Source organism: Tetrao urogallus (assembly GCF_951394365.1).
Source record: "Tetrao urogallus genome assembly, chromosome: 3".
NCBI classification, from domain to species: Eukaryota; Metazoa; Chordata; class Aves; order Galliformes; family Phasianidae; genus Tetrao; species Tetrao urogallus.
The window spans coordinates 40461957-40489244 of NC_136815.1; the positions used below are offsets into that span (position 1 = coordinate 40461957).

Genomic DNA, 27288 nt, shown 5'->3' on the forward strand with positions numbered 1-27288 from the left:
GGCAAGTAACAAACCCATTTCATTTCTGTGTGTACTTGCCATCCATCTTTTATGTCTGAGAATCTAGAATTGAGATTATAGCACAGCAGTTCTCAAGGAACTGCGTGGCTTACCTCCTAAAGCTAACCCACTCTCATTGAGCTTTTCATTTTGTTCCTGTAGTATTGTTCACCTCTCCCAGATTTTTTTCAGATCTGAATCATTTGGAAATGTTTCAAAAATTGTTTTGAACCTTGTGCGCTGCACAATTTGATTAAAAGCTTTGCTGTTCAATTAGAAAGGAGTCTTGTATGTATTTGCATTGCTTTATGAGAAATCACAGAATTGTAGGGGTTGGAAGGGACCTCCAGAGATCATCGAGTCCAACCCCCCTTCCAAAGCAGGTTCCCTACAGCAGGTCGCACAGGTAGGCGTCCAGGCAGGTCTTGAACATCTCCAGAGAAGGAGACTCCACCACCTCCCTGGGCAGCCTGTTCCAGTGAAATTGGCTTGGAATTTGTGTTTCTGTTACCTAGACAGATAAATTAAAAAGTGTTTGTGTTATTTTTTCAGCTTATATTCATTGGCACTTTTTTTTTCCTATAGGGTGAAAGGCCTCATCCCTCAATTGCCTCTAAGCTTCTTTCAGTTGTTTATAAAGGCATTGCACCTGGGAGTGAAAGGAGCTCTCTTCCAGCAGTAGACATCAGCAGTAAGCGATTAGCTGACAGACTCCTGCAGCTTGCCTTTGCCATTGATGACCAGGTAGGATGTGGTTCTCCAATCTGAATACTTAATCCCCACTTTCTATTTTCAGGAACTATCCTATAGAATAACCAGAATATATATATTTTAGGAAACAAAGCTTTATTCATACTCCTACAGAGAAGCTGCAAATGCGCTCTGGCTTAATCAAGGGACAAAGGGAAATTTTAAGTAGCAAGCATTTCAGTATTTTGTTTATGCTTTATTACTGTATTTCATGGTAACATGAAACCATTTGAGATGGGAGCTTTTTTAAAAAAGGCAGTGTGGTTGGTTTTGGTTGTTTTTTGGGGGGGCGTTTTTGTTGTTTTGTTTTTTTTTTCCAGGAAATTTGTGAAATTTAATACATTTGAGATAAACTCTGGTGCTGTCTTACATTTTACAGTGTGAGGAACTAGTAAGTCTGCTGTTGAACTCGGTGGTGTTATCTGTGCCATTATCTGAAGCCTCAGAGAGAAACTTTGTCAATTTTTCTCATGGACAGTATTTCTACAGCCTGTTCTCAGACACCATTAATCAGCAGCTGCTAAAAAATCTGGATGTGATAGTAATCCAGCTTATGGAATCATCTGTCAGCAATCCCCAAATGGTATTAAACTTCTAACATTTCCATATGAATTTGTCCTTTCAAATAAGAAGTAATGCTTCTTTGTTATGGTTGGATGTAACTGAGTGTCTTCAGTTGTACTTGGGAAGCATGGTATTGATAGGGCTTTTTAGTGGTTTATTTTGTGCTTTTTTTTTGTTTGCTTTGTTTTGTTTTGGGTTACAGCCTGTTGGCACTGACTTCATGGTCCTTGGCAACCTGATTTGAGTGGAAAATGCTTGCCTGTTAATTACTCTGAACTCTATGAATTTCAGGAATTTTGCATAGTTTTTCATCTGAAGAATATCCTTTCAAAGCAAGTCTGATCGTTCCCATTTTTGTGCTCTATGTAAAGGGCTGCATTGTGAAAGATTAATGAGTAATACAGTCCTTTGATTAAGGCATTTATTCAGTTTTATGTGATTGTTTAGTTTGGTAAGAAAAAAAAATATATATTTAATGTACCCATACATATTCACTGAAATCACAATCCTGATGACAATAATCCAGTTGAATTGCTAACTAATATAGAGGAAAATGCAGAATTCAGGCTTAGAAGTTGGTGATAAGTAGTAATTTGTCACATCTTAAACTGTTAAAGGAAGAGGATTGAAATGTACTTGTTCATAACTTGTTTGAAGTTTTATTTCTGTTTTCAGAGTTTATGCAATTAAGTTATATATGTGACTCTCCTATTTCTCAGTTCCGTGCTAACTTGTATTTTCAAATACTGATCCTCAAAGTTACTCTGGGTTATTATTTGTTTCTCTGTATTCACACAAAATGCATTGGTGTTTGATTTAAACAGGAAGGAGCATGGTAGGTGTCTCTTTTTGAAAAGTAGGTGCTTCTAAATACCTACACAGTGACTCCTGTATCCTGTTGAGATTTAAATCTAGCATTGCTGTGTGATGCAGTAAATTGAAAATCCTCCCCTGATGTGTTAGCTGACTTAATTTGAAAGTTCCTTTACTAAGTTCTTTCTGTTAAGTGTAGTTTTAATTAAGGATTTGGAATAGAATTAAGATTTTCTAATTTTAGATCCCATCTTCAGCTTTTTCACAAAGTCAAATTAGGGGGGTGCTTCTAATTTCGGTGCTTTTAGGACAGATGGTAACTCAGACAAACAGATCTGTCTGAAGCTGACAGGATATTCATCGTCTTCCCTGAATTAGCACTTTTTGGTTGACTTTCTCCTGAATCTGTGATTTGGTTTTTTGTTCTTCTCCATGACTGACCATAACAGTTAGGAGATAGTATCGTCGTGTTGCTTGGAAGGCAAGAATCTCTGTTGCTTTTCTTTTCAGGTTGGAAGCATTTTGAATGGCATGTTAGATCAGAGTTTTAGGGAGCGTACCATACGCAAGCAGCAAGGAGTAAAACTGGTCACAGCAGTACTGAGAAACTGGAAGAGGCTTGACAGTTGGTGGGCCAAAGGTGCATCTTCTGAGAGCAAAATGGCAGTCTTGACTCTGCTGGCAAAAGTTCTCCAGGTATGCATTGTTTTGTAATGGCCAGGTAACTTTTCTAATTCTGTAGAATATAGCTTACAGGAATGGTTTTCTTTGTTTCTCTTATATCTGGGGGGAAAAAAAACGAAGGAAAAAAAAAAAAAAAAGCTGAGTAATGACAGTCTGCTTAATTGGTGTTTTTTTTTGTTTTTTTGTTTTTTTTTTTGCAAAGTACAAAAAATATTTGGACAGGCAGAAATTACTGGATTTTGCTCTTCTCCCCGCCGGCTTTCTTATTTTAGCTGTTCACATGTTTTTCTGCTTTTCTGCCTTCTGGAGAATTGACACAAGCATGGAGAGAAACTTAGAAAATGAACAGCCTCTGGTACCATTCCTTCTTCCTTGCTGGCATCTAGAAAGTCACAACAAAGCAGCCTAAATCAATATTGTGCAGAAAGGTTTTGATTCTTAGGACCAATGTAACTTTGGTTATATTGGGGTGTTGCTTAGTGTTGGTTTTGTTGTGTTTGTTTTTTTTTTGTTTTTTTTTTTTTTTTTTCTATTGTGAAGACAGAATTTACCTACTTAGCCCATTCTTTTTAGGAACTTGTAAAAGTAGCTGCGTTTAAGCACACAAATATTCACTTACTTGAGGACATTTGAAATTATAAATGTCATTATTTTCAACCTGAATCTTTTTGAAGGTATGCTTTGGGGCACATATTGTGAATTGTACTGCTGTATTCATTGCTAGTAAAGTGACTAACAGGGAAATCTAGCTTTGAGATGTAGCTTGGTTTATTTTTGAACTGGAAAATATCCAGCATGTAAGCTTGTTTGTATAGCATAGGTGCTTTTAGAATTCTTATTGATAGTCCTTCTAAAACCAGAATCGCCATATATGTACTTTCTGTTCATTCAGTAGATTTTTGGAAACATAATTCTACAGCACATGGGTTGCTTTTACTGTTCACTAACATAAGGATTTATCTGACTAGTTCAGAAACAAATCTTTATTTTTAACTTCTCTTTCGTTCCAGATAGACTCTTCAGTTTCTTTCAATACCAGTCATGAAGCATTTACAGCTGTTTTTGATACTTATACCAGTCTACTTACTGATCAGAATTTAGGCTTAAATCTGAAGGTACGTTGCTCACTTAAGTATCTTCCCTGATCTCTCCAGATCAGAATGTTAGAGGTTGATAAAGTCTCCTGTTGTTAGAGTTGAATTTTTACCTTAGTTTGCAGATGGACATTACTTCCTTTTTTTTTTTTTTTTTTTTTTATTTCCCTATTCAGCTTCCTAAAAATTGTGAATAATTGTATTTTAGTCAGAAAGCAATGTCACAGATGCTGTGCTTTTGTTTTGGGTGTAACTTCATTTTTTTTTTTTCTATGAAAAATTTACTGTCAGTTGCAAATAGTTTATAACTCTAAAGTGTCATTTTTTTAATCAGGCTTTGAGCATGGACTGGCACTTTCTAAATGTGAAATTATAAATAAGCAATGAGGTCCATCTCTGTATCAGACCAGTAACTGCTATATGTGATTTGGTCAAGAGAGGGAGACAGAGTACTGCATACTGAAAGTAGAAGTTATAGGATGACAGAATCACACGGAATCACAGAATTGTAGGAGTTGGAAGGGACCTTTAGAGTTCATAGAATCATAGAATCACAAGGTTGGAAACGACCTGTAAGATCATCTAGTCCACTGTCTTCTCATTACCACTGCTACCACAAGCACTAAACCATATCTCACAGCTCCTCATCCAGATGCCTCTTGAACACTGCCAGGGATGGCGACTGCACCACCTCCCTGGGCAGCCATTCTGGTGCCTGTTCCGGTTCTTTGAGTCCAATCCCCTCCTAAAGCAGGTTCCCTGCTGTAAGGCAAACACATAGGCATCCAGGCGAGTCTTGAATAGCTGCAGAGAAGGAGACTTCACAAAGCCTCCAGGCAGTCTGTTCCAGTGTTCCATCAGTCTTGCTATAAAGAAGTTCTTCCTTGTGTTAGTATAGAACTTCCTGTGCTCCAGTTTTGTCCCCTTGCCCCTCGTTCTTATTACTGCATGCCACTGAAAAGAGTCCTCCCACACTTCAGATATTTATAAACAGTTATGAGATGGTCTCTTAGCCTTCTGTTCTCCAGACTGAAGAGTGATGGAATCATAGAATCGCCAAGACTGGAAAAGACCCACAGTATCACCCAGTCCGACCAGCCACCCATCTCCAACAGTTTTCAATAAACCATGTCCCTCAACATAACGTTAAAACGTTCCTTGAATACCAGGATTGGTGACTCCACCACCTCCCTCCACCAGCCCATTCAAGTGCCTGACTAGTAGTAATTCCTAATGTCCAGCCTGAATCTCCCCTGGCGCAGCTTGAAGCCATAAGTCCCAGGTTACTCAGACTTTCCTCCTACATGAGTAGCTCCAGGCACCTAATCATCTTTGTGGCTCTCTGCTGGACTTTTTCTAGGAGTTCCTTGTCTTTTTTGAATTGGGGAGCCCAGAATTGGACACAGTATTCCAGATGTGGCCTCACCAGGGGATGGTAGAGGGGGGTAGGATGTCCTCCCTTGACCTGTTGGCCATGCTCTCTTTGATGCATCCCAGGATACCATTGGCCTTAGTCACAAGGGCACGTTGCTGTGTGGATGCTTCAGACCAGAAGACTATAAGTTTTGTACTTAAAAAATAGTTTTGCATGGTTGCTGCTCTGTCAGTCCATCTTTTGGTGGATAGTTTTGAACTTCACTGTGCATTCAAGATATACCTTGCTTTAGCTGCTAGGTGATGCATAAAAGCAATGGCTGCTTCTTTTTTTTTTTTTTAAGTGAGCATCCACTATCACAGAAGTCTACTGTATGGCAGTGTTGGGCAGGAAATGTTAATTAGCTTTTAACTCCCACTCAGTATTGATCAAAGATGTTTTCTGAAATACCCTAAAGAAGAGCAGCTACATGATGCATCTTTCAATTCTCTGAGACTTTGAATCAGTAAGCATAACCACTGCTGATTGTTTTGTAATCCTTAAATGCTTTGTAATTAGTGAATAATTTTATTTTCCTTTAAAGCTTTTTTATCTTTCTTTCAGGGTCAGGCAGTGATAATTCTTCCATTCTTCACTAATTTGACTGGAGAAAAACTTAATGAACTTAAGAATGCACTTGATCAACTTGTAGCTTTCAATTTTCCTATGAGTTCAGATGAGTTTCCCAAAGGAACCTTGAAGCACAATAACTATGTGGACTGCACTAAGAAGGTTAGTGTCTTTCAGAAATGATTATGTAATTAGAACCCTAGTTGAACTGTACCTTGAAACAGTTGTCTAGATATCACATAGGGGTGTGTGCATATGTATATATAGCAGAGGTAGGTGTGTACTTAAATATCACAGAGTCTGGAATTAGAAAGATAAGCTCAGTTCCCTTAAGGAAATCTGCTATTAGTTCTTGGTTAAATTTCTATTCAGTTGTAGAATTTACATGTGCAGATTACATATACATCTGCTTCTGATCGATATGGAAAAGTTAAATGGAATTAACTTGATTCCATGTGACTCCTTACTTTGTGTTGTATCTTTTTGCAGTTTTTAGATGCTTTAGAGTTGTCTCAGAGTCCGGTGTTGTTGCAGTTGATGACAGAAGTCCTCTGTAGGGACCATAGACATTCTATGGAGGACTTATTTCAAGCCAGCTTCAAAAGAATTTCCAGAAGGTAAATTTTGGTCCATTGCATTTTGCTCTTGGTCTTAGTGATTTTTTTATGATGTAAATGTCCGTCTTGTCCATATAACAGTGATAGTTAACATCGTAACATTTTATATAATACATTTAAGTCATGTAGTTACTTTGTCTTCACTATTCCAAAATATTTCTGAAGTGGCATCAACTTACAGATGACACTGCCAATTTCTGGACAAATCCTGTAAAGCATTCTGTAAAGTGGCTCATTCTGGCAGAATGCACAATGCACTTTGAAGGTAGTAGTTGTGTGCAATACCTATTTTTGTTATCACTGTGTAACCGCAGTGCTCGCATAAGTAAATGACACTTAAATTGTCAGCTAGTTAATTTGCTCAACTCCCTTGGAAGAAGAGCAGCACTTTTTTTTTTTCCTTTTTTAATTAAAGTGTTTCCCTACTGATAAGCTGTTGACAAAAATATGCTCTGTCCACAGAACAGGTCTTTAGTCTAGAAACCAAGCATTCCAATTTATGATGAGCTGTTAAGTAACGACTGTTTTGAAGTATGCAGTTTGCGACATGCAGTCATTTATCTTCTGCCCAGGTCCCATTTTTTGAAGTTTTAGCTACTATAAAATTATTCAGAGCAGTGATTCATCTAGAACCATAGAATATCCTGAGTTGGAACAGACCCTTAAGGATCATCAAACCCTGGCTCCACGCATGACCACCCGAAGTTCAAACCCTACATCAGAATGCTGTCTGACCACTCCTGGGACTCTGGCATTTTGAGACTGTGACCACCACTGCGGGCAGCCTGTTCCAGGGCTTGACCACCTTCTGGTGCAGACGCTTTCCCTAACTCCCAGCTGCCCCTCCCCTGATGCAGCTCCATGCTGTTCCCTCGGGCCCTGACACTGTCACACAGAGCAGAGCTCAGTGCTGCCCCTCAGCTCCCTGTGAGGAGCTGCAGCCTCCATGAGGCCTCCCCTTAACTCCTCTGCTCTGGGTTGAGCAAACCCGGGTTGCTCACCCATTCCTCACACAACCTTTCCCTCCAGACCCTTCACCATCTTCACAGACTTTCTTTGAACACTTTCTGATAGCTTTAAGTCTTTATACTGTGGTGCCCAAACCTGCACACAAAGCTCAAGGTTTGTGCAGAACAGGATAATACCTTTCCTCATCTTTTTCTATTTGCTTCCACCTTTCATGTGTACCAGATGCTGTTTTTTAATTTATTTTTTTTTTTAGATTGAGGCTGACAAAGATGACTTTTGTATTAAACCGTCAGAGATGTACAAGCAAGTTTACCACTTCTTGCAGGGCAAGAAGCTGAGATTTGCTTTAGAGAGTTTCAAACTGATCTTGCATGTCTTGTAGGATACCTAAGTGTGTATGAACAAAGACAATATAATTTTAATGACAGAAGTGGTTTAAAACGCAAATGGAGTCTGGTAAGAATGAGTTTTCTTCTTGCAATTTCTATCTTATTTAGGAGCAGCACTGACAAACAAGTAGTACTGCTGGACACCATTCACAAGATGTTCCAGAATGAAGACCTTCTTTCAAATACTGTCCGTCAAGCTTTTGTGGATCGCTGTCTCCTCACTCTCATGTCACACTGCAGCTTGGATGCTCTGGGAGAGTTTTTTTGCAAGATTATAGTGCAGGCTATGGATACACTTAATTCCAGGTTTACAAAGGTATGAATTATAAATAAATTGGGAAATGTGATGTTGACTGTCTCTACATACGTTTTGCTTAGGTTTGATTGAAATGCTGTAGTTGAAACCACTTGCTTTCAATTTTGCCAGTTTTCTGTATCTTGCAGATTTTCCTCATAATGTGTGTTGATTCTGTTGCTTTGAAGTTAATGCGTGTTTGCATTTCTTCTGTGTACAGCCGATAAGTCATCTGTATATGTGAAAAAAGGGATCTGAGGTACTGTCAAAACTCAGTCTAACTTTTAAGTATAAAATGGTAGTCTACTAATACGTTATGAAAGAGGAGTATTAGACCTGTGTAATGAAAGCCCTTGGAGAAAGGTTTGCGCTCTTAATCATTGCTGAAGGGTCTTGGCTACAATCAGTAGATGTTTCTTTCTTGTTTCTTTGCATCCATGTTAGTTAAATCCAATGATTTTTTTTGTCAGTGTGTGTACTCTTGATGAGGTTCTCTTCTAGTTCATAGAATCATAGAATCACAAGGTTGGAAACGACCTATAAGATCAGTCCAACCATCTCCTCATCACCATTGCCACCACTAGTACTAAACCATATCATGCAGCACGTCATCCAGACGGCTCTTGAACACTGCCAGGGACGGTGACTCCACCACCTCCCTGGGCAGCCATTCCAGTGCCTGACCACTCTCTGAGAGAAGTTCCTCCTTATGTCCAACCTAAACCTCCTCTGATAGAACTTGTGGCCGTTGCCCCGTGTCCTGCTCGTTGCCTGGAAGAAGAGGCCAAATCCCTTTTCACCACAACCTCCCTTCAGAAGGTTGTACAGTGCAATGAGGTCTCCCCTGAGCCTCCTCTTCTCCAGGCTGACAGGCCTATAGTTCCCCGGATCCTCCTTCTTGAAGATGGGAGTCACATCAGTAAGCCTCCAATCCTCTGGGACCTCACCAGTTAACCAGGAGCATTGATAGATGGCCGAGAGGGGCTCAGCAGTCACCCCCACCAGCTCCCTCAGCACCCGAGGGTGCAGCCCATCTGGTCCCATGGACTTGTGACAATCCAGACGGAGGAGGAGCTCTCTGACTGTCTCCACTGGAATTGCTGGGGGCATATTCTGAGCAGCATCCCAGACTTCCAGATTGAGGCATAAAAAGCCCAGAGGATAACTGATCTGGCTGTTAAAGGCAGATGTTGTTAGTTTTTATGATGCATCTGTTTAAGAGCAACAGCACAGACAAGGTGCTGAAACGATCCAAATTTAGAATAGAATAGTTCAGTTGGAAAGGCCCCACAAAGATATCTAGTCCAACTTCCTGACTGCTGCAGGGCTAACCAAAAGCTAAAGCATATTATTGAGGGTGTTGTCCAAATGCCTCCACAATACTAACAGACACGAGATATCAACCACCTCTCCAGGAAACCTGTTCCAGTGTTTAACCACTCCCACTGTAAAAACAAAGAAATAAATAAATTCCAAACATCCAATTGGAATGTTCCCTTGTGCAGCTTTGTGCCATTCCTTTGCGTCTTGTCTTAGGTTCCCAGGAGGTATTCTAATGGTAGTCATTATAAACAAAGCTCTGGAAAGAAGACTTTAGATGTAGACTTAAACACATGTTTTTACACGTGCCTCTACTGCTGTAAGTGCTGAAGTGAAGTGCACAAAGAAACTCATAAATTCCATGGGTACATTTTTTGAAATGGTGTAGTAGGGACATGATATTTAATTTTGTCTGCTTAGCAGTTATATATATATATATATATTTATCTTTGTTTCTACATGTGTGCTTTGTTTAAAAACAAGTCAATTCTTGTTTTCGCGGGGAAGATGTTCTGTGTTTTCAGCTCCTGTTGTGGTAAAAGAATTTAGGTGTTTTCAAGTTGCACAAAAGGCTGTTGATTCTTGACAGACAATTCAAACTGACAGATTTCTTTCATCACTAACAGTGTTTGTCTCCTTGTGTTGCACTTACTGCTGTGTTTTGCTTAGGATCTCTGAGACATTATTTGATAGTCTGCATATATTTCTCCAGTATCACTCTAACTATTTAGTCAATTGTAGTTAAGACAGTTTACCTGATAAAACAGTTATTAAAACTATGTTGATCTGTTTACACAGACACTCTGAACCTGTAAGTAATTGTTGTAGAAGATAAAAGTAATCTGAAGGCTATTTAGCAGTAACTAGAGTAACCATGGACCTCCTTAGCAAGGTCAAAATCTAGGAAGTTTTTCTGAGTCTTTGCTTATTTGTTTTCAGTCCAATGAATGTGTTTTTGATACACAAATCACCAAGAAAATGGGTTATTACAAGCTGCTGGAAGTGATGTATATACGTCTTTCAAAAGAGGATGTTCACTCCAAGGACTCTAAAATTAACCAAGCTTACCGTGGCTCTGTAAGTGTAGAAGGAAATGAACTTACCAAGGCACTAATAAAGTAAGATTCTTTTTCCTTGTATTTCCTTTCAATTTCTAATTATATTTTGGGTAGATACTCTTTTAGGTATGTCGTGTAAAGCAGAAGTATGACTTGGTCAAGGATGAACGCAATCTGCGATGTAGCTTTTGGTTTTTAGTACTCAATATTTAATTTATATTTGATAAACTGATATTGAATGTGGGGGTTGGAACCTGATGATCTTTTAAGGTCCTTTCCGACCTGAGCTATTCTACGATAATCTACAGTCCTATCTCAGAATGACTTCTTCCCAGTTGTTTTGGTTTTCTTGCTTTTTCAGTATGGTTCTTTACCTTTAAATTTCAGTTTGAGTATTGTTAAACACTTAGGACAGAATCATAATGCACCTAAGAGGACTTAAAAGCTTTTTTTTTTTTTTTTTTAATCTATGATTTGCTTAAGATTCATAGGTGCTTATGGGCAAAAGACCTATTAAAAAATTGTTAGCTAAACCAGTTTTGTCTGGCTAATCCATAGCATAGCTCAGCATGCCTGTCCACTGATAAGTTGGTGAGAGAGCCACAAGACTTGTTTGTTTATGAGTTGAAAGGTATCTTCATTTTCTATGAAAATACCCTGCCATCTCCTTGACGTTAAAGATGGCAGTGGAAGTTGGCTGTGCCATTGGTGAATGGTTATGTTACGATTTAATGCTAATACTGCTGTAGTGATATAGATCTCTTGAAATTCTGTTGATTCTGTCTTTCGTTGGGAGGGCTCTCCTGTGCTTATTAAAGAGAAGGAAAAAAGCAGCAAAGACTTTGGTGTTTACATGTCTATTTTTGCCTGTTCTTATTTTCAGGTTGTGCTATGACGCATTTACAGAAAACATGGCAGGGGAGAGTCAGCTGCTGGAGAAGAGGAGACAGTATCACTGTGCAGCATATAATTGTGCTATTGCTGTTATTAGTTGTGTCTTCACTGAAAGTAAATTTTATCAAGGCTTTCTCTTTACAGAAAAATCAGAAAAGGTGAGAAACCATTGTTGCTGCTAGGAAGCTTTCAGAGCATGAAACATGAAGAGATGTTAGTTGATGTCAGTAAATCAAAGAATCAAAGTTGAGTGACAGGCAATTATATAACGAACTACTCAGTGAGGCAGTAGGAGTAGTTGACTGACTTTCCTCTTCGTGTCATTTGAATTGCTGATGAAGGCGTCAACATCTGCTGGGGGTGGGTGAAGTAGGGATAGGTTTATCAGTTTCTCTCCACACTCAATCAATTTTCTAATATCCAAGAAAACATCTATTAAGTTTTCCAGTCCTTGAAATATACATGAATAGGAGAAATTCTTTTTATAGAGTGCATTGCCATTGCTTTAAGTTCTCAAGTAATCGAGTAGCAAAATTTTCTTAAGTGTTGATCTAAAACAGAACTGGCTGGGTTTTTTTTGTACTTTGAACTTTTACAAGAAGCAAGAAAAATGTTAGAGCAATTGTTATTGAATGCAGCGTTATAACTTCAATGTTTTCAAGTTTTCTTTGGTTTGCAGAACTTGCTGATTTTTGAAAACTTGATAGACTTGAAGCGTCAGTACATGTTTCCTGTAGAAATTGAGGTGAGTGGAAGTTCTGTATTTTCATATTTCTGAGGAAAAAAAAATGAGTACATCTTTAAGTGTGCTCACTGTTGAACTGGTTCTTAGTCATGTGGGGAGGAAGTGGGAAAACAATGGAGTACTTCTCTGTTTAAAATTACATTTTTCTGAAGGAAATGTAGACATCATATACAGAACAAACCTTCAGTATATTGTTTAGCATGATTTAGTCTGGTTTTGAATGACTGTAGAAATAATTGATTCAGATGTTACCTGGAACCTTTAATAATCACCACTTGTAGTGTGGAATTGTATTTCTAATTATGATTTGGATCATTTTTTGACAATTTTGAGAAGTCACACTGTAAATTAAAAAAAAAAAAAAAAAAAAGTAGTAATCTAGAAATTATTTATTTCTATTGTTTAGGTTCCCCTGGAAAGGAAGAAAAGATACATTGCTATTAGAAAAGAAGCCAGAGAGGCATGGAATGACGGTCAGGGTATGAAATTCATTTATGACTATGAAAAACTTGTCTCTTACCTTTCATACACTATTTATTGATGCGCTGCTAATTGGCTTCTACAGTATCAGGAGTAAGTAATGGCATTCACTGTACTTTGTCATGCAACCAGTTCCCATCCACTCTCAGATTCCTGTAGTCAATAAAGGCATGCTTGTTTGTAATTGCTTTGATTAATGGTCTATTCTTTTTCCTATTTAGATGAACCAAAGTATTTAGCTTCTGCATCATACATGATGGATAGCAGTTTGAGTGAGGAAATGAGTCAGTTTGATTTTTCTACTGGAGTCCAAGGTTTTTCTTATAGCTCCCAGGATGTTACAGCTGGCAGTGCTCACTTCAGGAGAAAGGTAATTTAGTGACTTATGTGCTACGTGTAGAAGCTTTAAGCTTTTTAGCAATTGGGTGTTCTTACTCAGATTGTGAAATAGAAATAGTGTGTGTTATGCTGAGAAAAAAAAAAAAAACAACGTTCCCTGTTGGTGAAGTGGAGCAAAGCTTATTTGTTGTTACTGAGTTTGTTCTTCAGCTGTTGCTAGTAAATGTATCAAATAACAAACTCAATCACTTATAAACTTTAAAGGTACCTAAGTTGAAGAGCCTCTGTTCTACTTGAGGATGGTTTTCTCTAGATGAGGGAGTGGGCTCAAGCTGTGTTCTGTCAGTTTTTTTTCCTTCTCCTTTTCTCTGTACTATAAGCTGGAGAAAAGCCATGCCCTGTTGTGGTTTTCTAAGGCTGAGTAGTACAAGCCAACAGAGTTGTTAAAAGGTGGCTTTTGACTTTGTGTGCAGTCAGGAGTGGCCTGCAATGCTTCTGTTTTGCTCTTAGGCACCCGTTTTCCCCATGTCTTTTAGTTTTCAAAGACACTTGTCCAAGCTGGCTTTATCAAATGCAAAGAATAAATTATTATTGTTGTTTTTACATAGTAATTTTGTATCTCTGTTGTGGCACCTTGTCTTTAACTATTGTTGGAAGATGTTAAGTGCTGTTCTTCCAAGTCTTCAGCTGTGGAGCAAAATTGTTTCTGTGAGCTTCAGAACTCTTCCTGCTTCCAGCAGTTGCCCCACCCATACTAGCAGGTCGTAGTGTCAGAGCAGTGTGAAACTGACATCTCTAGGCACACAAAATGAAAACAATGCACAGGTGGGTACATCCATCTTGGGAGGCTTTTGAACAATGCATCTGATTTATTCCCTGTTGCAGATTGAGTGTACAGTCAAATCTGTCATACTGAAAAGATCAGAGTGACTCATGGTATTATCACAGTTTAGATGAAAACACATTTGTATTAATCACAGTAATTTTTTTTTCTCAGGAGATGTCAGAATACATGGTTTTGAATGATGAGTTGGAACTGGAGATGGATGAACTTAACCAACATGAATGCATGGCACCAATGACCACTCTGATTAAGCATATGCAGAGGAACCAGATCACACCCAAAGTGGAAGAGGCCAGTATGAACCAAAAATTTGGCATCGTTTCCCTAGTTAAAACAACGAAGCTGTGACTGATTGAATTCCTCCATTCTGTAATTTTCATGTCTATACCTATGTGCTGAGGCGAGGGGTTTTTTTGGTGTGGTAAGCTTGTTTTGTTTAATAATTGGATTGATTTTTTTGCTCGTTTTCTTTAAATTTCAGGGCATGGTTCCTGTAGACCTTCCTCTTTGGATGAAATTTCTGCATAGTAAATTAGGAAATCCATCAGTGCCATTAAATATTCGCCTCTTCATAGCAAAACTTATTGTTAATACCGAGGATGTGAGTAATTTCTTTTTTCCTATTTTTTTTTTCCTGTTAACATAACAGCTTGTATTATGAACTGCATTGCTCTTATGTGGTAAAATACATTATCAACTGTGACATTTGGAGGAGATTCAAATTTAATGGTTTGTCATGATTAAAGGGAACTTGTTCATAGCCCAAAAATCAAAGTAGTGTCAGTATTTGGAGTATAAAAGAAATGAATTTTCTTCTAATAACTAATTCTAGAAGTAGAATGTATCCATAACATGCATCTTGTGTAAACTATAAGTAATTAATTCATTGATACTGGTTAAGGGGTATGGCTGATTGTTTGTCATCTTTGTAGGAATAACTGCAGTGTGATTTTAATGGTCACAGGTGAGTCTTCTGAAAACTCATAGAGCTAAATGATGTTCTAGTTGCAGAAAGGTATAACCTTTGTTATAACCTGTGTATAAGGTATATAATGGCATGTGACTTTGAGAAAAAAACATTCTCTAATTTTTCTGCTCCTATTTCAGACACTTATTTTAAAGAATAATGTTTAAAATATTCTGAATCCAAAATACAAAACCGGATTTCAGAATTCAGGAAAACTTAACACTTACTTAATGCTTCTCAGTAAAAGTGTCTGAAATAGAGATTTCAAAGAGCAGGTAAGTGGCATACTTGTTCAAATTCTTTAGGGACAGATGTTCTGCATGAAGTGCTCCTACTGTATTATGTTAGAGCTGTATTATGGGGGCCCTACTGAAATAATTACAGCTTCACATGAAGATTTGTGAAAAGTCTTTTAAGCAGAAGTGAGGGTAGTTAGGAAGGCCTTTTATTTTAAAGTTACTTTAAATTTGTTGGTTTTTTTTGTTGTTGTTGTTATAATTTCAGACTAGGTTAAACAAAATGCTAAGAAATTGATTTAGCAGTCTCACCTGTAATAATTATTGAACAGGTTATTAAAGAATTGGATACTCTGTATGTTGTCCTTGATTTTTATTTATTTTACTTTTTTCTCCCTTCCCAAAGGTTTTCCGACCCTATGCAAAGCAATGGCTTGGTCCGATGCTGCAGCTTGTTGTTTCTGGCAATAATGGAGGTGAAGGGATTCATTATATGGTAGTGGAAATAGCAGTTACCATTCTTTCCTGGACGAGTGTAACTACTCCCAAAGTAAGGAAATGTAAAAAATTATTTTTTGCTGTTCTAATGGCTATTTGATAAGTAATGGATGAGTTTATTATTATGCTTCTAATCACTTTGTACATCAGTCCACTGTTTCATTTAGATACTAAGTTTTAAAAACAGCTTATTTACTTATTTGGAAAAAGCAGAATATACGTCTTTATGTCAGAGTCACTTTGTTTATTTTTGCTTCCATTCATTGTAGGGAAATATTAAGGATGAGATTTTGGCTAACAGATTGCTTGAATTCTTGATGAAGAATGCCTTTCATCAGAAACGAGCTGTGTTCAGACACAATCTGGAAATCATAAAGACAGTTATAGAGTGTTGGAAGAACTGTCTCTCCATACCTTACAGGCAAGCAGTTTGGTTCTTTACTTTGTCAGTATTTCAAGAGTATTAGTTGAGTGTTATCAAAGCAGATAACAAGGTAAATTCAGCTGCAACTGTAAATTTTTTGTCCCTAGAATTAACAATAAAACTTCAGAACTGAACTCTCCAGAAGTTGAAACGTAATTTGTTTAAACAAAGAGAGAGAACATGTAGAGAATTACAACAAGCAACAAAAGCGAGAGAAATCTTTACAAAGACTTACTTTTTGTTTGAAATATATTATTACTGAATATTAGTACATTGTAAGACTTTTGTGGTCTGATGCGCTTCTGAGCTGGTGAATTTGTGTAGGGTAACAATCTCTAATCTGTAAAGATTTCTTCTTTGAAGCTAGTTTTTACTTCTGCTCTCTACTTTTGGTGGAAGAATATACGCATGTGTGTAAATGGGTATGTGCACTTGTTTTCTACAGAGTTCTTGGGTTGTGTGTGTGAATATACATATACAAAGAAAGTGGTTTGTCATACATATATATATATGTGTGTGTATATATATATATATCATTACTTTATGTTTTTATCCATCAGCTTAATATTTGAAAAGTTTTCTAGTGGAGATCCTGATACAAAGGACAACTCAGTGGGAATTCAGCTGCTGGGAATTGTTCTAGCTAACAATTTACCTCCCTATGACCTGAAGTGTGAAATAGATCGTGTCAGGTGAGAAATGCAACACTTCAAAGAACAAATTTAGTTAAAAGCTTAAGAGAGCAACTCTTAACTTGTCAGCATAAAATATTGGAGTTTCATTGTTCACTTATTGGGAACTTTTTGACCCATCATCCCTTTGCTATTGTCTGTCACTGTGCTTTTTTTATCTGTAAAGTTGGTGATACTGCCTCAGTACAGGTACTAAGGGAACCAGGAAGGAAATGTACCCTCCTCAGTTTGTTGCTTGTAAATGGAGGTAGTTTTGTAGGTAAAGTAGTGACTAGCATCCATCTTGGCTGTACTGCCATGAAGTTGTTGAGGTGATAAGGGGAACACTACTGTCAAAACTTTAACCCTGGACATGGGAAGTGCTGACGTTAGGCTGTTGGGAACTAGTTGACAAGATGCCCTGAAAAAATGCTTTTGAACCAATTGTTGTTTGTCAGCACTGGTCACTTTTTAAGTATTGATGTCAAAAGTTAAGCACACAGAGCAGTACACTGACTTGGCTGAGCAAACTTCTTCTAGAGCTTAGGTGAAAGAAGAATGTATATGGCCACTGGAAGCAAGATCAGGCAACGTGGGAGGACTGAAGGAATACTGGTCCCTGTTGTAGAGAGAAAATTTGTGTGGCCAAAGCTCAATTAGAGTGGATGCTGGCCAGCAGCAAGAAGGGCTTCTTTAAATATGTTAACTGCAAAGGAAAGACCAGAGATAGCATTGGTCCATTACTTGCTGAGATTGTCCCTACTTATGAGGTGACCACACATAAAGCAGAGACATTTAATACCTTCTTTGCCTGTCTACAACACTGACAATGGATTCTGTAATCCCTGGAGCCCTGAATTGGAAGACCCTTACTGTAATAATGGTAAATTCCCAGCCAGCTCCAAACTTTTGCAGGACTTGCTGCTCTGGCTTTAATGCATATAAGTCCATGGAGCCTGATGGGATTCACCCCAGGGTATGAAAAGCTGGCTGATGTCATTGTGAGACCTCTCTCAATTATTTTTCAATAACCTTAAGAACAGGAAGAGGTCCCACTTGGCTGGAAGCTGACAAATGTCATCACAGTTTTCAAAAAGGACAAGAAAGTCCTAGTAATTACAGTCCTGTTAGTCTTAATGCAGTGCAGTGTGAGTCAGCAGTGTGCCCTGGCAGCCCAAAGGGTCAACTGTACCCTGGGGTGCATCTGGTCCAGCACTGCCAGTGGGCAAGGGAAGGGACTGTGCTACTCTGCACTGTGCGGCCTCACCTCCAGCACCAGGTGTGGGCTTGGGCATACAATATGAGTAGGGCATACAAGTTTTAGAGAGCTTTTGGAGAAAGGCTGCCAAGATGGTGAAGAGTCTGGAGGGCAAAGTATGTGAGGAGTGGCTTTGGTTTGTTCAGCCCCAAGCAGGGGAGGCTGAGGGGAGGCCTCATGGTGGCTGCAGCTACTCGTAGGAAGTGGAGGGCCCTCCTATACTAGTAGCACTAGTATAGGCAGTGCTGAGCTCTGCTCTCTTGACAGCGACAGGATCAGAGGGAACAGCATGGAGCTATGTCAAGGGAGAGTCAGGTGGGGATGAGGAAAAGGGTGTGCACCAAAGGGCAGAGAGCATGGTACAGGCTGCCCAGGGCAGTGGGCACAGTCCTGAACTGCTGGAGGAAGGAAATATGGTTTGAATTTTGGGTGGTCCTATGTGGCATCAAGAGATTAAGTTGATGATTCTTGTGTATCCCTTCCAACTTGAGATGTTGTATGAATCTATGAAACGCAGAGCTAATTTATTTTGGAAAACACTGAGAAGTATGTAGGCTTTATTACAGTGAGCCCCAGGATTGCAGTTTCATGGGAATTAAAAGAGTCAGGAACTGCCACAGCAAGGTTTTGAGACACTGTAGGTGGGAATCAGTATTGAGCCATATTGATCTCTTCTAAAAGTAGTCACTGTGCTGTTAGACAGCTCGAAAGTTTTTCAATGTAAAATCAAATGCTGGAGTAGTGGCTTGTAACACATCTGTTTTTGTGCTAGGTATTTTCAGGCTCTGATCAGTAACATGGGTTTATTAAGATATAAAGAAGTTTATGCAGCTGCTGCAGAAGTGTTGGGACTTGCTCTTCAGTATATAGCTGAGAGACAAAACGTAAGTAGCTGTATTTAGGTGTGTGACCATTACTGTCTTAAATATGTTTACATCTTTTATGTTGCTGCTCAGTTCAGCTAAAAAAATTAATGTTTTTAGAACTCAGCAGCCTTTGTCCAACAGATTGAAAGGTTAACTAATTAACTCAAGATGACAAATGCTTTAGATCAACTAAGAGCTGAGTGTCTACCCTGTTGTTTTGGAGCTAGAGGTGAATGGGCTTTGTTCTGCTCCTGCGTACACTTGTGTATGTACATTTTAAAGTTTTGGAGTTTCTTGTTTTTACCACTTTTTGATTAAAAAAGAAAACTAAAATTTGGAAGGTTTGGGGCTACATTTTGAACATCTGTATCTGAGAATGTTTAGTAACTGGCAAGTTTTGATGTAAGATTCAAGGCTACTATATTTAATTTTGGGCTTTTAGAGCTCTCATGGATAATGAATCCACTTATTTTTTAGAGTGTGGATGAAATGAATGCAAACCTGTTACTCACTGAATTTTATAGTACTGGCACCAAGGGATAGTGTTTGATGTTCATAGAAATCAATTTGAGACAGATACTGGAAGTATCTCTTTACAGAGCTGTTAGTTATCACAGGGAGTTCTGGAGGTAAGTAGCATCAGCAGGTTCAGAAAGAAATTAGGCAAATTTATGCACAAAAGAAGTGCACTGACTACTTTAAAAAGCAATAGACAATGTATACTCTAAGAGCTAATAATGGATATGTGCTGGGATGTATGTGAGAGGGGAAAAAAAAAAGATACAATGCTGCCACGCTTATGAACTCCTGAATATCATTCTGCAGCTGCTACTACAGAAATACCATGTTACTGGCTCGGTGGATTATTACTCCAATCTTGCAGGATATCCCTGCATTATTCCCCACTAAATTGCATTCTGTTTGTTCTTTTACAGTTTCTAGAGCATATTTTCTAAACTGAATTCCTGCAACCTCCTCTCCTGTAGTTTTTCACGTTCTATTAAAAGCAATGTTTTGCATAAAGTAGCAAAAATGGTTGAAATATTGTATCCTATTCAAAGTTAATTTCTTTGACACTTAGTGACGCCTGCTTCTTCATTCACTAAACATCTTCAGTAAAAATACTTTCTTCTTATGTTCACTGATTGGAAATCTACCATACTCAATAGTTACTATTTATATAAGCTTGTATTTCAAATTTAAGATTTTGGTTCAAAACCAAAGAAAGCTCAGAAAGGCATTGTGAAGCAGTCGTGTTTCAGCTAGTCATCACTGTATGGCAGCCAGAAGCACCATAAAGTTAGTATGAAGCAAAATGCAATAGAAACAAACAGTATAGCAGCAATACTGTGTGTTTTTAATGTGGTTATGGATTTCATGGCTATACGTGTCACGCTGTCTTTCTAATTCTCAGATACTTGAAGATCCAGTTTATGATTGTGTCATAAAACAATTAAAACAACATCAGAACACCCAACAGGATAAGTTTATAATATGCTTGAATAAAGTTGTTAAGAATTTTCCTCCTCTTGCTGACAGGTATGTCATAATTTACATGGTGAATTCATTGTAGATCTAGGGGAATAATGGAAACTATCTTGCTTTTCTTCATGAGCTTATGTTCATGTTAAGGTTTATGAATGCAGTATTCTTTCTATTACCAAAACTTCATGGTGTGATGAAAAACTACTGTTTGGAAGTAATTATGTGCCGAGCAGAGGAAATACCTGACCTCTATCTGCAGTTAAAGAGTAAAGACTTCATCCAGATCATGAAACACAGGTAAGTGGTCACATGGCTATAAGTGTGAATAAGTAGTGTGAGCTTTTTGATAACATTGCCTGCTATTGCCTGAGCAAATGGAATCTGAGTGTTAAGTATAAGATAGTTAACTCAATGTGAGAAAAAAAAAAAAAAAAACAAAAAACAAAACAAACAAACAAACAAACAAAAAAAAAAACAAAAAAACCCCCACCTATATAGTATTAAGGTGAAACTTCAACTCCTATTCACTAGGGTATGGATTTCATCTTTAGTATGTATTGCTTTAGTTTTATTGTTCTAAGTTGAACTCGATAGTATTTATATGAAGCTCTTTAAATGAAAGCAGATGTTGGTAAAATCTGAGCTGATCTTCTCTGTGTAGCAATGAAGAGAAGAACAAGGTAATAATCTTTAATTTTTGTTTTCTCTCCCTTTCTCAACTTTAGGGATGATGAAAGGCAAAGGGTTTGTTTGGATATAATATACAAGATGCTGTCTATACTGAAACCACCAGAACTTAAAGAACTTCTTCCTGGAGTAACAGGGTTCATTTCTCACCCTTCTGTAATATGTCGACAGCGCATGTATGATATTCTGATGTGGATTTATGATAATTACAGGTATGTATTCACTGCAGGTGTTGTCTTTCAGTGGTTTGAAAGCATCTATAACATTGTCTTCCAATTTCATGTCCTTCTATGTGGGATTTTCTAGTTCTCAAACAAATAACTCCAGTGGGTTGCCTCGGACCTTCTTTCATGGTGATTTAATAATTTAAACTAAGGGACAAAGGCTTAGACCTGAACTTCAGCCCAGAACTAGAATAGTACATCAGCACAGCGCAGTGGTGTAAGAAGTCTTAGCCTGATGCTCTCACTTTTTTTTTTTTTTTCCTTGTGGCAGTGTTTATAGCTATAGTAAGAATTGCACGCCATAGAAATTTGATTGTAGTCAGGAGATGTATTAAGGCACTTTGGCACAATCTGGGTCTGTTCAGTCTGGTGATATGAAGGTGTTCTATGTTTGACATAGAAAACAGTGTATTCTTGAAAGAGTGTGCTGTTGCATCCTCTGTCTTGGTTGTATTCTGTTGTATGCTTTTGTCCAAGAATAACTGTTTACTGTTAGAATGGATGATTCTATTGAAGAACATGCAGGCAATTTTACTGCAGTGTCACTTGTGAAAAGATGCCACTGCTTTTATTCTTTTTTAACCTCCCTAACTCAGCATTACTTCTGCTGGGCCTTTATAATAAAAACCTAACAACATGTTTTCTAGCTTTCTGACTTTTTATTTTTCTAAATAGTGGAGACAAGTCATATCTGGGAATGAAGACCTCATATTATGAAAGGAAGTGTTGTCATGCCAAGTTGTGACTTTTTATATTAATAAGGGCAGTTCTTCCTTTTCTTCCACTATCCTCATCCTCTTGTTTGTTTTTTTTCTTTAATGTGTTGTTTGAGAGAAGTCACTAAGAGACATTTTTCTCCTAATGTCAGCGATCCAGAAAGCCAAGCAGATGACAATTCTCAGGAAGTGCACAAACTGGCAAAAGAAATCCTGCTTCAGGGACTGATTGATGAGAATGCTGAACTGCAGTGAGTAAACAGTGTTGTGATGACTGAAGTAATAAGTCCTTAAATTGCTCCTCCTTTGTTTATAATATGAGATACGGTCATTAGATGTTTTAAGGTATTTTAATATGAAAGCATGACATCAAGATAATGCTACTTCCTTTTCTTGCAATGAGTTAATTTATAAGATTGTGTCCCATAGCTTCTGAATTATTACACTGAATTATGGTGAATCACAGAACTATTCAACAAATCTCTAAGCCATGGAGAAATTGTTTCACCAGGCTGGTCCTAATTCTGCATTAACATTCTGAAGTTTTTGAACAAGGCTCTCGCTATACACAGATGCATAAATAGATTCAGTGTTGGAGGATGTTGAATACCTTTAACTTTTTTTTTTAGTGAAGCAGAAGATAGGAGCTCTCTGTGCTTAATCACCCATAACACTTCTTGAGAGGAAAACAATACAAATATTTATTTATTTTTGGAGTAAACCTTTATAATATCTGTTAAATGGTGTAGAGCATGGGAGATGAAAGTGCAAGACCATGTAACTCAGCAGAAGATCCATGATTTGAAAGGTTTAATTGTTGATGTTGTTACGTTATTGTTTTATTTTAAATTGACCTTTTTTGGAAATGTTGCATTTTCTGTTTGCAGATAAGGAGTTAAGTTACTCATTCTTACCGTTACAGATTAATTGTTAGGAATTTTTGGAGTGACGAGACAAGATTACCTGCAAATATTCTTGATCGTATGCTGATGTTGTTAAGTTCTTTATATTCTGCCAAGATTGAAACGCAGTACTTGAGTCTGATCACAAATTTTCTGCTTGAAATGACCAGCAAAAGCCCAGATTATTCCAGAAAAATATTTGAGCACCCACTGTCTGAATGCAAATTTCAGGTAAATAGGAGTGTTATGTGCACAGCCATGTGACAAATTCCAATCCGTACTGTAGCTGCTGCTTTGACAAGAACAGAGTGAAGACTAATGAAAGTGTTTTTTGAATTAATAGTTAACACCTGTAACAGGGCTGGGTTATGCATGGTATATTTATGAATCAATCTTGAGCTAACCAGTCCAAGTTTCAGCAAGCTTTTTTGCTGAGCTATGGGGAGTAATTATGTATTGTTTGTTTTTAATACCCAAGTTTTGCCCAAGTGTCTAGGATGATGTTTTAGATTCTGTACTTCCATTCTGCTATCCTGTCTTTCATAGGCAAAAAGCCTCCACTCTTACTGTTTTTATTAATTATTGTGTGTGTTTATAGGACTTTGTAATTGATTCCAGTTGGCGTTATCGCAGTACCATGCTCACACCTATGTTTGTGGAGACTCAGGCTTCACAGAGTACTAACAGGAATTCATCACAAGAAAGATCCCTTTCCATTTCTGGGTCAGTAGGTGGTCAAGTGAGAGCTACCCAAAGGCAATATGAATTTACACCTACACAGAATGTCAGTAAGTCCAGACATGAGGCCTCTGAAATTTTGTTGTTTACTGTAAGAATGATTCCATTCTTTTCATTCCTGTTGCATGTGAATATTTAATGCAGAAGTGTAAATGCACTTAATACTTAGTATTCAAGAGCTTTTATTTTTTAATGAGAAAAAGATTTATTCACGTTTTTATTGGTCTGATACACCTTTAATGTTCTGCCTAATGTAGAAGTGTTTCTTGCAATCTGTTCTGCTTATGAATGCTAGGGGTTATGTTTCTAGGGGAGGGAATTCATGTGTTTCATTGAAGTTTACATGTGTTGCTCTTCTATGTTTTTCTTTACAGGCGGTAGAAGTTCTTTTAATTGGCTAACTGGAAACAGCATTGACACTTTGGCAGAGTATACAGTTCCTTCTTCCTCTGAGTCTTTGTCTTCGTCCATGCTGTTAGTTAACAAACGGAGTGAAAAATTTAAACAAGCAGCATTTAAACCTGTGGGGCCAGATTTTGGGAAAAAAAGGCTGGGTTTACCTGGAAATGAAGTGGACAGCAAGACTAAAGGTGTGTGGGCCTTACAGTGCAATTTCTACATTACACGTTGGCCCTCTTTGACACTTATTTGGCTGACAGTCTTTTACCATTCTATCTGAGGTTGAATTTTACAGATCTGGTTTCCAGGAGTGTGTGTTGATAGCTGCACGAAGTATGGCAGAAAACTAGGATTGCATTAAGAACTGCTGAATAATTGCTAAATTGTGAGATAAAAGAACTGAATGCTTAAGGTGTTCCATTTTATGCCTAGGTATAGATGATCGAGCAGAAATTTTAAGACTGCGGAGGCGTTTCTTGAAGGACCAAGAGAAAGTCAGTCTGATGTATGCTAGAAAAGGTGTGGCTGAACAGAAAAGAGAAAAGGTTTGTCATTTCAATTAAGTTTAAAACCTTGAGCCTCAGTCCCATTACAGTTTTGTTCTTTATCTCTAGAAGTAATTGTATGAAGAAAGGGTAGGTGTAAGGTACTGGTTGCTACTGTGAAAGCTTTAAGAGGTTTTATTGAAAATTGTGCTGTTTTTGTGATAAGATCTATATGACAATACTTGAAATGGATACTTGGATGGAGGAAGAATAGAGCTAGATAACACTTTTGTTCTGTAGTGTGCACAAAGTGATTTTATTTGATGGAATCCCTGGTAGCAAAGGGAGATGCTCCCAGTAGAAGCTCTTTATGGTAGTCATCCCAAAAATTAGAAACCCTGAAGTAAGAATACTTCACAGAATTAGTTGAAGAAACTTATCAGTTATCTGAAGGTAAGCTCAAAAATGTGATACAGCCAATGGGCTGATGTGAGCTGTTGAGGACTTTCAATCTGAAGGAAGCTCAGTAAGTAATAAGCATTTACTGAGTATTTATTAAAGCTTGGTACAGTATGGGTTTATTAGTTGTTACGTATTCATGATTAGTTTAAATAGACTCTAGCAGTTTTTCAAAGGTTTGTGTGACTAAAATGACATGTACTATTGTCCAAAAATGACAGCAGTTTAAGAAGAACAAAGTAACCCAGGATTGAGAGTTAATTTTTGAGACATGCTTGTAATTCTTTGCAGCTGCAGACAGCTGTATTAGTTGAACCTATGTCTGGGAGTACCACACAAACACCTATTTTTTGTCAGTTTATTTACTTGTAGACCAAAGTTCCCCTTTCCTCCTACTCTGCAAGAAAAAGAACCTGTTAAAAAAAAAAAAGATCACTCTGACAGTCCAAAAACAAATGAAAAAAATCTGGTGTTCCGCACCAAAAGACTGGAGGAGACCATAAATGTATCCAAGACTCCTTAAACTTTCCAAGAGATCTGTTGCACATAAACACATACGGATTTCTGTGCATTATGTTAGTACCTTACCCCATAGGTCAACAGGAAAAAGGAGATTCTGAGCAAGAAAGTATTTGGAGATTGCTTTAGGAAAGCCCTAATTTCTTAATTTCCCCCAAGAGATTTCTTCTGGAAGTTTTTTGATAATCATCCCTTTCAAGCTGTGGAATAAGAATGGTCTGAAATGACAGTATCCAAAATGTTTAAAGAGAGTTAAAAATCAAGATTTTTTTCTTTCCCTCTTCAGTGTATGCATACATCCACTGTCTGCTGGTTTAACTGGTAAAGGCAGAAATTACAAGTAAAATTCTGGGCTTCAAAATCACTGCTGATTTCTTTTATAGCCTGTCCATGGTGTGAAAAGAAAAGGAAAAAAAAAAAAAAAAAGATGAGTTTTATTATTTGTATATGTATTAGTAATTCTTGTTCAATTTAATTGAATTTTTTCAAGCCTCAACAACAGGCAAGACAGCTTTTTAACCACTAGTTTACAACAGTTTTATTACAGTTTGGTTTAAGTTTTATTAGGAAGCAGTTCTTCCAATCATCCTCCTTCCTTTCCCTTCCTATCCCACTGTGTGAAATAAAACAGTCACTTTACCAGCCTCATGTTACTTTGCTCATGTTTGGCCAGGCTCTGAGAACCCTCATCTAATTGCATGGTGTGACTCAGCTTGCAGGCAGTAATTTACTACACTGTAATAGCTCACTGGCTTTCAACAGTAATTATTCTCCATTTAAAAAAATAAAAAAAATAAATAAACATTTCAGTACTACGTGTATGGAAGCAGGAACTACAGGACATTAATATTAAATGGCTAAAGTAACTCTGTGGAAGAGACTTTGGAGTTCTTAACTGATTAAGATTATTTTGCATTTAACCATATTTCACTTTTAAAGTACTTGTTTAATAATCATGGCAGAAGCTTATAAAACACTACAAAAATACTCTTGCTTATTATGTCCTGTCCAGATACAGCTCTTTCTAATTAATGACTTTTTTCATTAACATGTGCAATGCATTTCAGGAGATGAAATCTGAGCTGAAGATGAAGTTTGATGGCCAGGTTACTTTGTACAGAAGTTACCGTGTGGGAGACCTTCCTGACATCCAGATTGAACACTCCAGCCTCATTGCCCCTCTACAGGGCCTCGCCCAGGTCTGTCTGCTTTTCAAATGCCATTTTTGTGTTTTGGTAGGAACAATGAGGTGCAGTTGGGCAGCTGCTTTCAAAATTGTTGTTTTGTCATCAGCCACCATGATGTGCTTTCAAAGAGCCTGTTTTGAGGGACAGTATTTCTCCTGCCCCTGGGCTGGTGTAGCAATGAGAGAAGATGCCTTGTATGTTGCCTCACTTGAGCAATTGAACACAGAGGATCCAGGATATCAGCTGTTGTTGCCTCTGAGTTCCTGGGCTTGAGAAACAAATTAGAGACATTATTGGGAAAGGACATCTCACTGTATAATAACAAAATTGTCACTTTTGTTCTTTCACATGGCTGCAGTGCAGTGGTAAAAGTACAGGTGAAGTTCTGTGGACGTACTGGACTTAGATGAGTCAGTAAAGCTGATCCAATATTCCTTTTCTTGTCTGGGAATGGCAGAAACTATAAGCTGAACTTATATTTTGCAATGTTTGAGATGTCACAGTATTCCTGATGATCTTTGTATTTGATTTCTTTTGATGGTCTCTTATTTCTGTCTGAAGGGGGAAGTAGTGCAATCATGAGTTATCTGAACAACTTTAGATCAAGAGTTAGACCAAAGTCCAGTCCTGTGATAGACCACTGTATGGGATTATATTACATTTGCAAGAATGTTCCTGGGTTGAAGAAGTGCCTTTAAATCTCAGATGGTACCATCTGTGTGCATGTA

The 27288-nt window shown here is 37.8% G+C and overlaps 1 protein-coding gene across 1 annotated transcript in view; it reads left to right on the forward strand.

Moving 5' to 3' along the window:
- PRKDC (protein kinase, DNA-activated, catalytic subunit) overlaps positions 1 to 27288 on the forward strand; it is a gene marked incomplete at both ends in the record, with an annotated part of 81407 nt that overhangs the window by 27810 nt on the left and 26309 nt on the right. The window contains 27 exons of the mRNA XM_079533068.1: positions 586 to 744; positions 1130 to 1333; positions 2638 to 2823; positions 3822 to 3926; positions 5884 to 6051; positions 6379 to 6506; positions 7973 to 8180; positions 10419 to 10597; positions 11421 to 11589; positions 12111 to 12176; positions 12583 to 12655; positions 12878 to 13026; positions 13993 to 14130; positions 14321 to 14440; positions 15449 to 15592; positions 15810 to 15961; positions 16525 to 16656; positions 18666 to 18777; positions 20174 to 20298; positions 20392 to 20541; positions 20970 to 21143; positions 22024 to 22122; positions 22794 to 23004; positions 23372 to 23561; positions 23886 to 24101; positions 24343 to 24455; positions 26441 to 26572. Of these exons, the coding sequence (XP_079389194.1) occupies positions 586 to 744; positions 1130 to 1333; positions 2638 to 2823; positions 3822 to 3926; positions 5884 to 6051; positions 6379 to 6506; positions 7973 to 8180; positions 10419 to 10597; positions 11421 to 11589; positions 12111 to 12176; positions 12583 to 12655; positions 12878 to 13026; positions 13993 to 14130; positions 14321 to 14440; positions 15449 to 15592; positions 15810 to 15961; positions 16525 to 16656; positions 18666 to 18777; positions 20174 to 20298; positions 20392 to 20541; positions 20970 to 21143; positions 22024 to 22122; positions 22794 to 23004; positions 23372 to 23561; positions 23886 to 24101; positions 24343 to 24455; positions 26441 to 26572 (4002 nt within the window). The remainder of the gene's footprint in view (positions 1 to 585; positions 745 to 1129; positions 1334 to 2637; positions 2824 to 3821; positions 3927 to 5883; positions 6052 to 6378; positions 6507 to 7972; positions 8181 to 10418; positions 10598 to 11420; positions 11590 to 12110; positions 12177 to 12582; positions 12656 to 12877; positions 13027 to 13992; positions 14131 to 14320; positions 14441 to 15448; positions 15593 to 15809; positions 15962 to 16524; positions 16657 to 18665; positions 18778 to 20173; positions 20299 to 20391; positions 20542 to 20969; positions 21144 to 22023; positions 22123 to 22793; positions 23005 to 23371; positions 23562 to 23885; positions 24102 to 24342; positions 24456 to 26440; positions 26573 to 27288) is intronic.